Consider the following 17,555-nt stretch of genomic DNA (forward strand, 5'->3'; position numbering starts at 1 on the left):
TTTCGGGCAACGCATACTATGAATGCTGATAACATAATATTGGGCCAGATCTCCAGCAGCCATAAACTGGTGTTACGCCAATTAAATCAATGGAGTTAGACTAATTTATATCAGTCACAGATTTTGCCTACTATTTTGTAGTCTTTTTTTTTTTTTAAAGACACCGGTGGCTCCAATATAAAAACCACTGCATTTCCAAGGGTCTGAGTGGGGATGGGAGTGGGAATTGAAAGAAAAGGGAAGATTTTTAAATGGCAGAATCACCAGTTCATCTGCCTTTGCCTCTCTGCTTCTATGTAAATCTTCTGAGTTTCTGCTTTGCTCCCATTCTGCCTTATTCTTAGATGGATCTCTGCACTGACAATGCACTTTTCCTTTTCTTTGAATATTTTACTCTCTGCAATATTTTGGCCCATTGGCCCCCAGTTAGGCTCCTGTAATGTAGGTTCTCTGTGTGTGTCTGTGAGGAGCCTTGGATATGAGGAAGCACTTTAATTGCTGGTGTTATGGGAAACTTGCCATTTTAAGCCAATGAAGTTTTAATTCCTTTGAGTCCAGTTCACTCAACTGAAGTAAGAGCTAGCAGGTAACTTGTTGCTGGCATCTCTTTAATGTTTCTATCCATCCATCTCCTTGTTTGCACTAGAAAGCCTGGATACCTCTGGAAGGAGATGGAAATAAGGAGGAAGAGCCAGCCACTGTGGGCTGCTGCTACTTAACAAGGAGGAGGAGAGGAAACAGGAGCCACTGAAACTGTGAGCAGGAGTCAGGACTTCCTGAAAGGAAAGGAGCCAGGAAACGTCTATGGGACCAAAGTCCTCTAACAGCAAAATAATGTTAAGGAAGATAGGGAATAGGAAGACCAGCCATGGGGAAACATGTATTTTTTAAAAGCTTTAACCCTTCCTAAAATATTGATGATGGTGGCAGGAGCCTATATTTCAAAATCCTATTATCTTCTTGAATATAATTAAACCATAATTTAGATACCTTTTTCATATATTGTCTTCTCATCATTCTTATTATGTTGGAACCCTCTCTGAATTTGTTAGAGCATAAAAATGGCACTACTGGGTCAGACCAAGAGTCCATCTAGCCCAGTATCCTGTCTTCTGACAATGGCCAGTGCCAGGTACCCCAGAGGGAATCAACACAACAGGTAATCAAGTGATCCATCCCCTGTCACCCATTCCCAGCTTATAGCAAACAGAGGCTAGGGACACCATTCCTGCCCATCCTGGCTAATAGCCATTGATGGACCTATCCTCCATGAATTTATCTAGTTCTTTTTTTATCCATGTTATGGTCTTGGCCTTCACAACATCCTCTGGCAAGGAGTTCCACAGACTGACTGTGCATTGTGTGAAGAAATACTTCCTTTTATTTGTTTTAAACCTGCTGCCTATTAATTTCATTTGGTGACCCTAGTTCTTGTGTTATGAGAAGCAGTAAACAACATTTCCTTATCTACTTTCTTTACACCAGTCATGATTTTATAGACCTCAATCATATCTCCCCTTAGCCGTCTCTTTTCCAAGCTGAAAAGTTCCAGTCTTAATAATCTCTCCTCATATGGAAGCCATTCCATACCCCTAATCATTTTTGTTGCCCTTTTCTGAACCTTTTCCAATTCCAATATATCTTTTTTGAGATGGGGCAACCACATCTGCACACAGTATTCAAGATGTGGGCATACCATGGATTTATATAGAGGCAACATGATATTTTCTGTCCTATTATCTATCCCTTTCTTAATTATTCCCAGCATTCTGTTCGCTTTTTTGACTGCCGCTGCACATTGAGTGGATGTTTTCAGAGAACTATCCACAATGACTCCAAGATCTCTTTCTTGAGTGGTAACAGCTAATTTGGACCCCATCATTTTATATGTATAGCTGGGATTATGCTTTCCAATGTGCATTACTCTGCATTTATCAACATTAAATTTCATCTGCCATTTTGTTGCCCAGTCACCTAGTTTTGAGAGATCCTTTTGTAGCTTTTCGCAGTCTGCCTGGGTCTTAACTATTTTTAGTAATTTTGTATCATCTGCAAATTTAGCAAATTTACTAACATCATGTTTGAAATTACAGAAGTGTATGTTTTAAATATATTATTTTCCACAGAGAAAAATATATTCCCCATAGTTTTGTTCCTATTTGATCAGGTCAGTTGTAAAAAATATATCAGACCTGACCTTTAGTGGGTACAAACTGACATAGCTCTACTGGGTTTAATGGACAACAGCTACTCACCTGGAGACACCTTGGGCCTGACTTCCAGGAATGCGGATCACTCATATTTTCAGCGATGGGATCTGATGGTACTCCCACTTCTGAAAATCAAGCTAAAGGCATCTCACGTTGGGCACCCATGAACTGAGGAACCCAGACTAAGTAGCAAATTTGGACTTCACAGTGGCTTGTCAATTGGGAGTAAGGACTTGTCTACATGGGGACACTTAGGAAAATAAATTGAGATTAACCAAGTGTGTGAATTTAAAGTGGATTAGTTAAAACTGCATTAAACCCCTGTGCAGACAAACTCATTCAGAATTAAAGTGGACTTAACTCGGTTTAGTTTAATTCATTTTGGAATTTATTCACTTTGAGTTATTTTGGATTAACTTTCCTGGGTGACCCCATGTAGACAAGCCCTAAATATAAGAATTTGGACTAGAATTTAGAAGGTTCTATTTCTGAGCCTTGTGTTCTTATCACTAGAAAATGCCTCTTTGTCTCTTTCCTTTATTTTCAGGGGATATTAATGTTTTTCCTAAGCTGTTTCCTGCCAATATCACTTATGTTATTAAAGGCAGAATTCATTCCGTGAAAAATAACTCCTTTTTATATTAAATCTAATTAGTCTCTTTCCATTGTTTCTGTATCATGCACCCAAACACGAGTGTCATTGAAAATACAATTATCCACATTATGTCAAAAAAAAAATCAATGGGGTATGTGGCAAAGGTGCTAGGCGGAATGATCTGTTTCCCCATGGAAATACCATAAGGATGTGGGTCATTTAGCCTTTGACATCAGTGCAGCTAAGAAGACAGAGGAACACATTTACTGGCATGCTGGCGTAACACAATTTGGCCCTTAGTTACTAAATGCAGACTAATGTGACATCCGTATTGTAGCAGTCTTAGCATGAAAAGCTTTTCATGGCAATAATGAAGTTATCACCATTTCTTAGTGTAACAAGGACATTTGGATTTTTATGAATCATTCTCATTAACATTAATAAAAGTTACCTGTGTGACTCCCATTCACTTTAATGAGAATATGCAGCTTATTTATCCTGAAGAAGATTAGGGGGCTGATTCTAATTTCACTGACATTGGCATAAATCAGGAGTCATTCCACTGAAGTCAATGAAGTTACACCAGTGTAAAACCGGCGGGAGAGCCGATTTCTGATATGTAATCACACTAATGCTTTCTTAAGATAGCACCTGCATGTGTATTCCACCATTTCCCAATACATTATAAGACTAAAGGACCTCAGCGACCTATATGTCCATCTTCCATTTTACCAAAGGATCACTTAATTAATGTTTGCTGGGACCACTTTGGTATTTTATATTCACAATGCTGCCTGCAGATTTCTGGAGCAGAAAACATTAGAAAATGATCTTTGTCTGGCAACCAGCCTTTATACACAGCACAAAGAAACAAGGACTGTTTTTAGGATGGCTCCTAACTTTGCAACAGAGGTGACTCATGGGCATGCACTTATCATCAGTTCCAGCCTATTTCACGCCTTTCAGGGTTTATTACTCTTTTTTAGATTCCCTTAATAAAATTCCCACAAAGAGATGAAAACTCAGGCTATTTATTCTCCTTCATTTTATTAGGAGGATGCTAAGCTATATGCAATGATTTATTCCACAATTAAGTTTAAAGACTGAATGTTTTTTATGAAATGATGATCAGCGAGGTTATCGTATAAACACATTTGCAGGTAATGGTTTCTGAGAATGGCATTTTGGAGGAGAGGATTACGTAAAGTAAAAGAAGGAAAAGGGAAAAAAGATTTTGAACACTATGCCAGATTTATTGGCCAAGATTAAACTAATGTCAATACTGAAAAATGCATTATATGTAAAGGAGCCCAATTCTGCTCCACCAGACATATGCCTGGACACACCTTCCACCTACTTGCACCTCATTGGCAGAGCAATCATCCGGAAAGCTTGCTTCACAGGTTGGCTGGGGACTCCTGAGCCATAAGGGCTTCCCAGGTGGTATAAATACACCAGCCCTCTCTCCTGCCCCCTCGGGTGCATTGGGGGCAATCTCGGGTTGGTGGAAAGGCTTTTAGCATCTGGGGAAGTTTAGCGCTGTCTTGAGGGTGCACTATGTTGTGCTGAGAGCAAATTGACCCCAGGCTCACCCTAGGATTGGATGGGGGGGTGGTACAAAGGTGGAATAAAGCTGCATGAATGTATCTGAGGCTAGAAATATAGCTGCCTACAGGCCAAGGGGATGAGCACCTCAGAAATAAATTGATGTATAGACAGACAAGAATTCCCCCTTTATTGCTCTTTGACGTGTAAGCGGAAACGATGTTCGCACCAACACACTGCAACATTTATATACACTTAGTTGTGTGCACAGTACTCTGATTTGCAGGATCTTCTATCCCGTAAAAATGTCTCTCAGTCTCTGAGATATGAAAATTACAGGCAAGCTCACATGTTGACTGGAAACAGCTACATTTTGTGTAAAATATAGATGACATTAGCTGGAGCACTCTCTCTACAGTGTTACGAATTACATTCATTTGTGATCTTCTGCATCGCTGAACAATTTCTTCAGCAGTGAGAAAAGTTTAAAGACATGTAGTATTCACCCTTGGGATCTGATCGTGATAATGTTATTTATTTCCCTGGATTCCTTTGAGACCCTAGAGGCCCTATTATGCTAGGCAATGTATAAATACATAGTCCTGGCTCTGAGGACCTTATAATCTAAATGGATAAGACAAACTAAGGACTTAGCTGCACAGTGCATGCCAATGTGCGGCACTGAACTCCCCCAGTGTGGATGCTGCAGGCGCTCTCTTCAAATAGGATTGCATTATCGCAAACTATGAATCTTTTAGTTTGCAGCTACAGGGTCCACATGGGGGAGTTACAGCACAGCATTTTGGTGCACACTGTTATTCACACCCCATAGTCCAAACTGTAGGGCAGTGTGGACGTAGACTAAGGGCGAGAGAAAGGAAATGTTGTTAACCTCATTTTACAGATGGAGAACGCAGGCAAGGAGATTTAAGAGCCTGATCCAAAGCTCATTGAAGTCAGTGGAACGACCGTCATTGACTTTAATGACTTTTGGATCAATCCCAGTGAAAATCACTTGGCAAAGCCAGGAATTAAAACCAGATCTTCTGAGTCCAAGGCCAACACCTTAACTACAATCTCTCCTCACTAAATATAAAGCACCTTAAACAATTAAGACACAGCAGCTCTCCTCAACCAGAAAGGGGAGAAAAAAGACCCTTTCTCCATTCAATGATCCCAGACCACAATATAACTGCCCTACGCCTTGATTTATCCCTTCACTCATTCCTTCCTCCCCCAAAGCCTGGCAAAAGCATAATTTATGCAAATGATCAAATCTAATTTTGCATAGATAGAAGAAAACAATAAGTTACGATGGAAGCAATAAATGTTCTGTACCGAGGAGTGTTTGGAGTCATAAAAGCAATTGTGTAAAATTGCACTCTCCCTGTATCTGATCCTTGTGTGTCTGAGTTACAGCTGTTCAAATTACTGACAAAAGCAAGATTTGAATGTCATTATAGTGGCAGAGTCAATATGAGCCATGAGCCAGATCCTGTTCTGCCTCGTGCATTATCACCAGAACTGTCAGCTAATTCCTGACTGCAGTATCTTTATTTTTATTTATGATGACATAAGAAGCGTAACTGAGAGCTACAGTTGTAAAATAGTTCTTGCGCATGTGTGTGCATGCATGATTTTAGCAGCTTCTATTGCTTAAGTACCTAGGGTCTGATCCTACCAGGTGCTTTGCATATCATCTCCCCGTTATTTCTGTAGGAGTTGAGGGTGCTCGGCACCTGGCAGGAGCAGGCAATCAGCATCTCAGAGCATCCGTAGAGACTTGCCAATGCAACTGAACCCTGGTCTGTGCTCTTCATAAGCTGTCATACAAACTGTGCCAGAAACCAAGACTGAGCAGTGATTGCTTCCTGGGAATTGGTCACTTTCTGTTGATCTTCTCAGTGAGAGAGAGTGAGAGAGTGAGCAACTGTACACACTACAAAGGAAGGGGTCATTTTTGTTCAGTACTTACAAAACTAGATCAGTTTTGATCCTGGGCTCTTGCTGACAGAATGCTTTGTATGGAATACAGCATGGAATTGTCAAGCTCTTTCTATGGAAAGTGCACTGCAAATGCCTGTTATCTTGTTTTCTGGGGTTGGGCTCTTCCCATTTTCTCACTGTTTATCCACACTATTAAATCCAAGCGCGGTTTTCATGAAGTATCCAGGGCTCCTACTCACCTGCCCCCAGACAAAGAGGAGAGAACGCAACACCCTTTGCAGCCTTTCCCTGCTACTCCAAATGGTAATCAAATGGGCTGCCTAAGGGTGAAGCAGATTTTCCCAGTCCCTGCCTCTCCAGGGTTAGAATGCAGTCTCCATACGCAAACCTAATCCCTGACAGCTAAGAGCTCAGAACAGGGTCATAATCTGGCTACATCTGTCCCATACGACCATCAGACCACAAGACTTGGCCATAGTTGTAATAATGTCCTTGCTTTATTTTGTCACATCAAATGAAAACATTTCTTGTAACTGTGATGAAAAAAGAAACCTATTTCTGATATTCAGTCATTGTGTACAAACAGCCATCAAAAGAAAGAAAGAAAAAAGAGAATGAAAACATTTCAATGAATTGCGAAATATCTTTCCTCCTAATCTCATCTGAATCCAGCTAAGAAAATCAAATAGCCAGCACATGCAGAGTACATTAGGAAGAAGAAGAACCAAATATCACCGATATTAATAGTATCTACCTTCCGTTCCTGTCCCCAAAGTAGCTGCTACTAAAACTTTGTTGCTATCACTCTTGCGCAGTCTCACAAGTCACACAAAGTGTGACTTACTCCCTCCCCCCTCCAAAAAAAAAAGTTTTGAAATCAGCCATTAAGGAAAAGGAAACAAAGAAAGAGGACTCAGCTGGAACAGGATATCCCCAAGATACACCAAGGCAGCACTGGAATTTCAAACAACACTAATATGAAACTCTCTTCCTGAGCCCACTCTTTCTTTTTGGACACAGAAGGCTGTGCCCTCAAAAACAATGTGATCACCTAGAGAACCAATGGGATATTGTTTCTGATCCGAATTCCATTGCAGTCCCTGGAAGGACTACCATTCATTTTACTGGGATTTGGATCCGGCCTGTTAAGCGAATCCCCTTGTTTCTGTCTGAAAATGTTTGGATTCTCTCCTCCCTCCACTGTAGAGTTAATCCAGACAATACCCTTGGGTGTGTCATTAAATGAGGGACCTCTGGATCTAAACCCATGAACTACTATTGCTTGAGCTGAAAGACCCAGCTGTGTTAGCTTAAAGGCTGTAATAGTCTCATAAACCTTTATATGGGGGAAGAGAGCCACCCTGAATAACCATGGATGCTATTAATATAAAATTTAATGAAGAGTCCTACTGCAAATTTGAAAACTATCCATCTCTGTCTTTCCTGTGGAACTGCTTGCTTAGCTCTTCCTTTTCTTCAGTAAGGCTACATTTTCCAAACATGACTAGTGATTTTGGGTGCTTCCATTGTTAGATGACCAGTTTGAGACATTTTAAAAGGGCCTGACTTTCAGAGGGTGAGTGATCAAAGCTTTCTGAAAGTCAGTCCCTTTTAAGATATCTCAAGCTCCCTTCTTGAGTCACCCACTAGTGCCTCTAAATGAGCACGGGAGATGCTCCACACACTCTTCTCAACCTCCTCCAGCTGAACTAGGGCTCAGCGAGAGAAGGTGGGGCAAAGCCAGGGCCAGCTCCAGCTTTTTTGCCACCCCAAGCGGCAAAGAGAGAGAGAAAAAAAAAGCTGCGATCGGCGGCACTTTGGCGGCTGCTCACCCACGCTGCTTCATTCTTTGGCGGCAATTCGGCGGCCGGTCCTTCCCTCCGAATTGCCACCAAAGACCTGGATGTGCCGCTCCCTTCCATGGGCCGCGCTGCGCTGGTGCCTGGAGCCGGCCCTGGGCAAAGCTTCCGATGTAGAGTGAGAGTCCTGTAGTCACAGCACCCAGACTTCTTTCTCCCCCACCAGTGCCTTCCTCCTTGGCCCCCAAAGGAATGGAGCCTGGAGCTTTCTTTCCCCACACACCAGCCAAGGGGCACCTGTTTCCCTATCCCTACATACCAACTGCAGGGAGACCTCCAGCAATCAGAGGACATGTGCCAATCAAGAAGCCAGGGCTGCCCATCCTCCAACCCAGACCACTACCAGCACAGTCCCATTATCATCCAATCAACCACTCTACTATCAGAGACTTCAGGGCATCCTCCTTGCCACTATTATTACCACAGGAAAAACCACCACCACCAGTTTATGAAGAGCAGCTGCCATGCAAAGAAGCCCCCAAGAAGAGGTACTGGGGAGGAAGGGGTGCAGGGGTTTGTGAGATATCAGGCTGGGGAGTAGATGGAAAGATAGATGGATTTGGGAGTGGGAAGAATATGGAACTGATGGGTTTTGGGAAGGGAAAGCATGAATTGTCTAAGGGGATGAGAAGTATTTTACCCAGGGAATGTTGCATGTATGGCTGAAAAGTATTGAGGGATCCCATAGTTAAAATTTTGGCCACATATCACTGTTTTCCTGGCCTTCAGTGTTTACTCTTAGATGGTGTCAGAGCTATTTTCCACTGACAGCCTTTATCAACAGAAATTCTCTCTCCCCCTGAATACATTCGGACTTTAAACTTTTCCTTCAAGTCTTAATCCTCATTTTCTGCTCTGACAATAGTTTTTCACCAGAACACATTTGTGTTCTGATGTCCTACAAACATATGAGTAAAGGGATACACCAAGCTCGATTTCTCCTCACTGGCAACGTCCCAGCTCCTCCCCATTACATTTAATCAAGTCTGTGGCATAAAACGGATCCTGGCCATTGAGCAGAGGAAAGATGGAGCAACATTTTGTCGAATGAGCCAGGAGAGATTTTATCAGTGCTCCAATACCTGGCAAACAGTGAGATGCTACAGGTGTGCCAATAGCGGTCTGCCAATATGTGGCAAACAGTGAGATGCCATCCTTTTCAGGTGTGGAGTGGATATATTTCCAGGAAGGCACAGCATCAAGACTCTGATCTGAAGGAGATAGTGGAAGAAAGACTTTTTCCAATCAGCTTTTTATGAATGAAGCTTTGTGAAGCTGTCATTATTCCCTATGACACGGCTTTATCTTGCAGTGAGGAGGCACAGATTGCTGCAATAGCAAACATCAAAGGGCATTTCAAGGAGACTAGTGTGTGCTTTGGAAAACTGAAGGAAATTTCCTTCCAGAATACAAAATATCTTCTCTCTCTCTCCCCCACCCCCGCCCCGAAACTTATGTTAAAAACAAGGCTAGACTGAAATGCATTTTCTTTACAAGCTATAAAAAAAGCTGGTGACTTTAGATATGATTATAAAACATTATTGCTCCATCCACCCTACAGATCCCCCAGAAAAGCATTTTTTAGAAGCTGGTTTTTAATACAGTGCTAAAGAGCAGGGGTCAGATCACACTGTTTGTCACAGAAACCCACAGGTAGTTTTATATGTACACCTGTCAGTTTCAGCACATTAAATGGAATTAATCAAGCAGAAGAATGATCTATAAAAATGTAGCAGTGCGTATATTGATATGAAGCAGTAAGCATGAAAATGGTAAAAAAAATCTACTTTCTTTAAAATTGTGTACATGGTAAATAGATACCTCAGTGGTGCACACATTACAGTACTATAGCTTTCCTACACAGCAAAAGAAATATTTAGTCTAACAATATCAAGATCATCTCTATATCCTAAATCCAAATTCTGGCTGGCTCTTCAGCGCACGTGCGCGCACACACACACACACACTCTCTCTCTCTCTCTATTATCATCTCATTCTCCCTTCTCCACACCCCACCCATGTGTTTCATTCATCTTGTCATGAACCAAGATTCCAAGCTCTTTGGGGTATGGACTGCCTTTTGTTACCTGTTTGTACACAGCCCAGCTAATGAGAACCTAATCCGTGGCTGGCATTTGTAGGTGTTAATGTAATAAAAATATTTGAATACCAATGCTATGATTAGGTAGCGAGGAGAAAACCCGGGCAGTACCAGTGTTGAGGCCACACACTGACGGTCTCAAAATCTGCTAACAGATATTCTGCAGACTTCCTTGCACTGAAACACAGAGGCATGTTATCCAGAGCCGGAAGGACATCATCCCTGTGTTTTAGCTCAGACTGTCTGGTGCACCCAAAGCTATTACAAATGTTGATGCTTCTTGGATCAATTGTGTTTTTGGGAGGAGTAATCTGCACAGGAAGTTGTCCAGAGAGTCTCTCAACTGGCTAGAATTTGGATGGAAAACACTGACATTTCACAGAATTATTTTGTGCCTGTTTTGGAGAAAAACAGAGGCACCTAAAATTGGACCCCACTCAACTTCTATACAACAACTTATCTCCTGCCCATTTTTGGAAGGTTCATATCCAAACCTGCCCCAATGATTTTGGCTCAGTTTGGATCTAAAGCCAGAATAAGCCCGTTTTCTAAATCCAGTGGCTCAGAACTTTGGGAATCAGAGTAGCAGCCGTGTTAGTCTGTATCTGCAAAAAGAGTGGCTGAACTTTGTGACTTTGTCCTCACCCACAACTATTTCACATTTGGGGACAATATATACCTTCAAGTCAGCGGCACTGCTATGGGTACCCGCATGGCCCCACAGTATGCCAACATTTTTATGGCTGACTTAGAACAACGCTTCCTTAGCTCTCGTCCCCTAACGCCCCTACTCTACTTGCGCTACATTGATGACATCTTCATCATCTGGACCCATGGAAAAGAAGCCCTTGAGGAATTCCACCATGATTTCAATAATTTCCATCCCACCATCAACCTCAGCCTAGATCAATCCACACAAGCAGTCCATTTCCTGGACACTACTGTGCTAATAAGCGATGGTCACATAAATACCACCCTATACCGGAAACCTACTGACCGCTACACTTACCTACATGCCTCCAGCTTCCATCCAGGACACACCACACGATCCATTGTCTACAGCCAAGCTCTAAGATATAACCGCATTTGCTCCAATCCCTCAGACAGAGACAAGCACCTACAAGATCTCTATCAAGCATTCTTAAAACTACAATACCCACCTGCTGAAGTGAAAAAACAGATTGACAGAGCCAGATGAGTACCCAGAAGTCACCTCCTACAAGACAGGCCCAACAAAGAAAATAACAGAACACCACTAGCTGTCACCTTCAGCCCCCAACTAAAACCTCTCCAGCGCATCATCAAAGATCTACAACCTATCCTGAAAGATGATCCCTCACTCTCACAGATCTTGGGAGACAGACCTGTCCTCGCTTACAGACAACCCCCCAACCTAAAGCAAATACTCACCAGCAACCACACATTACTGAACAAAAACACTGACCCAGGAACCTATCCTTGTAACAAAGCCCGATGCCAACTCTGTCCACATATCTATTCAAGTGACATCATCATAGGACCTAATCACATCAGCCATACCATCAGGGGCTCATTCACCTGCACATCTACCAATGTGATATATGCCATCATGTGCCAGCAATGCCCCTCTGCCATGTACATTGGTCAAACCGGACAGTCTCTACGCAAAAGAATTAATGGACACAAATCTGACATCAGGAATGATAATAGTCAAAAACCAGTGGGAGAACACTTTAACCTGTCTGGTCATTCAATGACAGATCTGCGGGTGGCTATCTTACAACAGAAAAACTTCAAAAACAGACTCCAATGAGAGACTGCTGAGCTGGAATTGATATGCAAACTAGATACAATCAATTTAGGATTAAATAAGGACTGGGAATGGCTGAGCCATTACAAACATTGAATCTATTTACCCTTGTAAGTATTCTCACACTTCTTATCAAACTGTCTGTACTGGACTAGCTTGATTATCACTTCAAAAGTTTTTTTTCACTTACTTAATTGGCCTCTCAGAGTTGGTAAGACAACTCCCACCTGTTCATGCTCTCTGTATGTGTGTATATATATCTCCTCAATATATGTTCCATTCTATGCATCCGAAGAAGTGGGCTGTAGCCCACGAAAGCTTATGCTCTAATAAATTTGTTAGTCTCTAAGGTGCCACAAGTATTCCTGAACTTTGGGAATAGCTCTTCTGATGAATTTCCCCCTGGTTTGTGACAGAGATTCATGGAGAACAGCTTGAACCATGAATACAGATGCCAGCCTCAGTTCAAACTTGGAGCCAAACTCTAGGCTAAACAAAATCTAAACACGCCTAATATTTAGTTTCGTAGTGCATATATTTCGTAGTGCATATATACTCAGGTATAAAGTGTATGAACATTTCCATTGACTTTTGCTGGGTTTTAAACACAATAACTCAATTACCTGTAAGGTCATCAGTGGGCCAGGAGCCCAGCTGGCACGCCTTGCATGTGTATTCATCAGAGACAAACTCATTGTCCTTACAAGGCGTACAGGTCCAGCAGCAGCTGACTTCTCCTTTACGGATCACCTGAGATGGATATTTAACAGAGCAATTAGATTTGTTATTAAAATCGATTTTCTTTAATGCTGCTGAGGTTCCTTATTTGATTTTCAAAGTCCCTTTTTTACTTACTGTTTCTAATAGAGATGAGCACGTTTTTTTGAGGAAGCCCCTTTTGCTAATATTATTCTTACCATTATAAATCCTTCTGATTAGAACTGGGTGGTCATTCACACAGCATGAACTGTGACTCATGGGCATTGGAAGAAACAATCATTGAGGATAGTTTACAGATATGTTTGAGGATATGTACAGATAAATCGTTTGTCAAGCAAACAACGCTGTAAAGGTCTAAATCTCTTCAGTGATCATTTTCAGACAGAAAAAGGGGAATAATATTGTTCACTGTAGATACAGTAATTCACCCAGTTCGAGTCCAAATGTAGCATGAAAAAGTGGGAAACCAGATTTGCTTCCCTAAGGATTGGGCTGGGCTAGAGTTCAGTTTGTGATCAGTCTGAGAAAATTCAGGTTTTTGGTCCCTTTTCCAAACTGAGTCAGATCAGCCATGTTTTAAATTAACATTTAATAAGGAGAGTGTAATGTGTATCCATTTTAACATTCAGGACTGATTTTCATCTCTTTCCATTCAACATGCTACATCCTACTGCACCGTGGCAATTCAAATGTGAGTTTCTCAAAATCCCCATGTATCTTCTCTTGGGCGTTGAACACATCTGTGATCCCTGGCGATCTGCCCAGGGCGATGGGAAGGCCCCTTCCTCTTTGAGATAAAGTATTCTCAGTGTCCGTGCTCATCACATTCTATCCGTTTTTAAATGAACGCTGCCAACTACGGCATTGGGCTGACTTGTCTCGCCTTCGTAGGGATCAGTTCAGCATGTGGTTTCACAAGCAAATGTCACGAATCGGGATTTTAATCAAATGCAAAGGAGCATAGTCAACCAAAGTCCTGAAAGGCTGTTGTATAGTGCAGAAACCTGGGAAATAAATCTCCTTCAATGGCTTTGAGCGAGTTTACAAAGAGAGGTGGTTGTTTACATTAGATTCTTAAAGGGCAAAATCACCTGAAGAAATAAGTAAATGAGAAAACAGACTGGAAGATTTCCAAAAACTTTCCTCTGATTGTGAAGGGTTGGGAATATCCACAACTCCCACAGGAGTGAGTAAGAATCTCTTAGCAAACCTCAGGATCAAGCCCCCTGTCAGATGTGTTTATTAAATGGATTTTTCAGCTGCTTCACTGTCCGTTTCTTTAACATCCGACTGCTATCGGTTGCAGTTGATTCCATTGTAACTCCTCCCCCAATTTATCCAGCCCTATTTAACTAAATCTCATCCTTTTTTTCAACTGCAGTTATTTCCCCCAGGCCACTCTCCTGCTGGTCATTCTTGTGATTCTTCAAAGAGTTTTGATGTCTCCAGAATATTTCAGGTGTTCTGGGTTGTACTGTTTTTGGTTTGCATAAGGCCATGCAGGAAGGGACATTCTGGATGCTGCTGAATAATGGGACACTGTTGCTTTGTGTGTGTCTAGATTCCCTGGGTGAAATCCTGACTCCACTGAAATCAATGGTAAAACTTCTATTGACTTAATTCAATAGAGCCAGGCCTCATCCCCTATTTTAGCACATGGGCTTTTGTCTGTGAAAGAAAATTTGGGATTTATACTCAACAATCAAATGTAAAAAGAAAGAAGATTACAGATATGGGTCCTGATGCAGAACATTTAACTTTAAACACATTCTTAAATGCTTTCCTGAATGAGGATCCATAGTGAAGAGTAGAGTCAGGCACTAACCAAATCCTGGATCCAAACACTCCTGAAATTTCAGAAGGTTTAGATTCAGCTCCAAAACTTGTGACCTGGGCCTATCTCTAGTACAGTGACGCTGTTCACCACACGTATTGCTTGTTTTGAAGCCAGATCACTAAGTTTAACCCCCACGAACACTTCTTGTTATTGCAGACTATGGCCTGATTCTGATCACACATTGCTATCTCTTTTTGCTTCAGTGAGTTACTCCTGATTCATATCACTTCCACTGAGAGTAGAATCATGTCCACATTCCTGTGCTCTTTTCATACAGATGTCAAATTGTGCCATTGCATCTTCCTATTCGGGGGAGCCCCTTTGCCCCCTTAATTATAGACTAACATAACTTGCAGACTGCAGACTGCTAATGAAAAAAGGAACATGACAGTCCCTAAGCAAAACAGAGTTGTGATTTTAGCAAATCCAGCAAGTTACTTACCTTTTCATGAGATTCTCCTTTAAACACATTATTAATAATTAATGAAAGATTTTTCCTGTGTTTAGTGTATTATTGTTAATAAGAAGAAATTAAGGGCTCTTAAGAGCTAAGGCTAAACATTTCAAAATTGGGTGACTAAAAGTTATGTTCCTAAATCCAGATTTTAGCACTTAAATAATGATGATTATTATGAGTTTATTTGCTTTGGGCTGGTTCTTATAGGCCCCAATCAGGGATTGAGACCCCATTGTGCTAGGTACTGTACAAAAAGACAGAACAAAATGATGGTCCCTGCCCAAAGAACTTACAATCTAAGTATAAAACAGAAGGCAACAGATGGAGACAGACAGACAATGGGGGAGTACAAGAAAATAATGAGACAATTATGAAAAGAGTAGCAAGAAGCAGTAATCACATAAACAACTTTTTGCACTTTTTATTTAGGTGCCAAAACTATTTTTAACTTTAGGTTCTCAGGGTTGAAGATTTTGACAAACATTCTGGGTAACATTTCAAGACTATGCAAATAACACATCAATACAATAAAAAGCACCCTATTTACCTTTATCTGGCCTTTTTCACATGGTTCACTGCAGACCGATCTGATGACAGTATTTTTCTTTGACCATATTTCATCGTCATCCATCTTCAATTCACCATTATCCCAACTTCCAACATTGATATAGTCAAAGTAATCCTTCCCCATTTGCTTAAAATTCATAATCTCATACCTTTTGAAATACAAAATGAACAAACAGTTGAGTTTAGGATACAGTCACTAAGAACATAAGAACATAAGAATGGCCATACTGGGTCAGACCAAAGGTCCATCAAGCCCAGTATCCTGTCCTCTGACAGTGGCCAATGGCAGGTGCCCCAAAGGGAATGAACAGACAGGTTATCATCAAGTGATCCATGCTCTGTCACCCAATCCCAGCTTCTGGCAAACAGAGGCTATGGACACCATTCCTGCCCATCCTGGCTAATAGCCATTGATGGACCTATCTTCCATGAATCTATCTAGCTCCCTTTTGAACCCCTTTATAGTATTAGCCTTCACAACACCCTCTGGCAAGGAGTTCCAGAGGTTGACAGTGTGTTGCGTGAAAAAATACTTTCTTGTGTTTGTTTTAAACCTGCTACCTATTGATTTCATTTGGTGGCCCCTTGTTCTTGTATTATGAGAAGGAGTAAATAACACTTCCTTATTTACTTTCTCTATACCACTCATGATTTTATAGCCCTCTATCACATCTCCCTTTAGTCGCCTCTTTTCCAAGCTGAAAAGTCATAGTCTTATTAATCTCTCCTCATACGGAAGCCGTTCTATACCCCTAATCATTTTTGTTGCCCTTTTCTAAACCTTTCCCAATTCCAATATATCTTTTTTGAGATGGGGCGACCACATCTGCACTCAGTATTCAAGGTGTGGGCATACCCTGGATTTATATAGAGGCAATATGATATTTTCTGTCTTATTATCCATCCCTTTCTTGATGATTTCCAACATTCTATTCACTTTTTTGACTGCCACTGCACATTGAGTGGATGATTTCAGAGAACTATCTACAGTGACTCCAAGATCTCTTTCTTGAGTGGTAACAGCTAATTTAGACCCCATCATTTTATATGTATAGTTAGGATTATGTTTGCCACTGTGCATTACTTTGCATTTATCAACATTACATATCATCTGCCATTTTGTTGCCCCGTTACCCAGTTTTGGGAGATCCTTTTGTAGCTCTTCACAGTCTGCCTGGGACTTAACTCATAGACTCATAGACTTTAAGGTCAGAAGGGACCAATATGATCATCTAGTCTGACCTCCTGCATGATGCAGGCCACAAAAGCTGACCCACCCACTCCTGGAATAATTCTCTCCCTTGACTCAGCTGTTGAAGTCCCCAAATCATGATTTGAAGACTTCAAGTCGCAGAGAATCCTCCGGCCAGCGACCCCTGCCCCATGCTGCGGAGGAAGGCGAAAAACCTCCAGGGCCTTTGCCAATCTACCCTGGAGGAAAATTCCTTCCCGACCCCAAATATGGCGATCAGCAGAACCCCGAGCATGCGGGCAAGATTCTCCAGCCAGACCCGCATTGACCATTGATACTAATTACCTGCGATGGCACGTTATTGACCTATTGACTAAAATCACGTTATCCCATCAAACCATCCCCTCCATAAACTTATCAAGCTTAATCTTAAAGCCAGAGAGATCTTTCGCCCCCACCATTTCCCTCGGAAGGCTGTTCCAGAACTTCACCCCTCTGACGGTTAGAAACCGTCGTCTAATTTCAAGCCTAAACTTCCCGACGGCCAGTTTATATCCATTTGTTCTCGTGTCCACATTAGTACTGAGCTGAAATAATTCCTCTCCCTCCCTGGTATTTATCCCTCTGATATATTTAAAGAGAGCAATCATATCCCCTCTCAGCCTTCTTTTGGTTAGGGTAAACAAACCAAGCTCCTCGAGTCTCCTTTCATACGACAGGTTTTCCATTCCTCGGA

At 41.6% G+C, this 17,555-nt stretch overlaps 1 protein-coding gene across 4 annotated transcripts in view; it reads right to left on the bottom strand.

The window, feature by feature from the left end:
• GRM5 (glutamate metabotropic receptor 5) overlaps positions 1-17,555 on the bottom strand; it is a 331,468-nt gene that overhangs the window by 36,333 nt on the left and 277,580 nt on the right. For all 4 annotated transcript variants that reach the window (XM_024215245.2, XM_024215247.2, XM_024215246.2 and 1 more), the window contains exons 5-6: positions 15,608-15,776; positions 12,670-12,796 (exon numbers count right to left, since the gene is read on the bottom strand). In XM_024215245.2, coding sequence (XP_024071013.2) covers positions 12,670-12,796; positions 15,608-15,776 — 296 coding nt within the window. The remainder of the gene's footprint in view (positions 1-12,669; positions 12,797-15,607; positions 15,777-17,555) is intronic.

The sequence above is a fragment of the Terrapene carolina genome, unplaced genomic scaffold (assembly GCF_002925995.2).
Source record: "Terrapene carolina triunguis isolate 2854851 unplaced genomic scaffold, T_m_triunguis-2.0 Scaffold97, whole genome shotgun sequence".
NCBI classification, from domain to species: domain Eukaryota; kingdom Metazoa; phylum Chordata; order Testudines; family Emydidae; genus Terrapene; species Terrapene triunguis.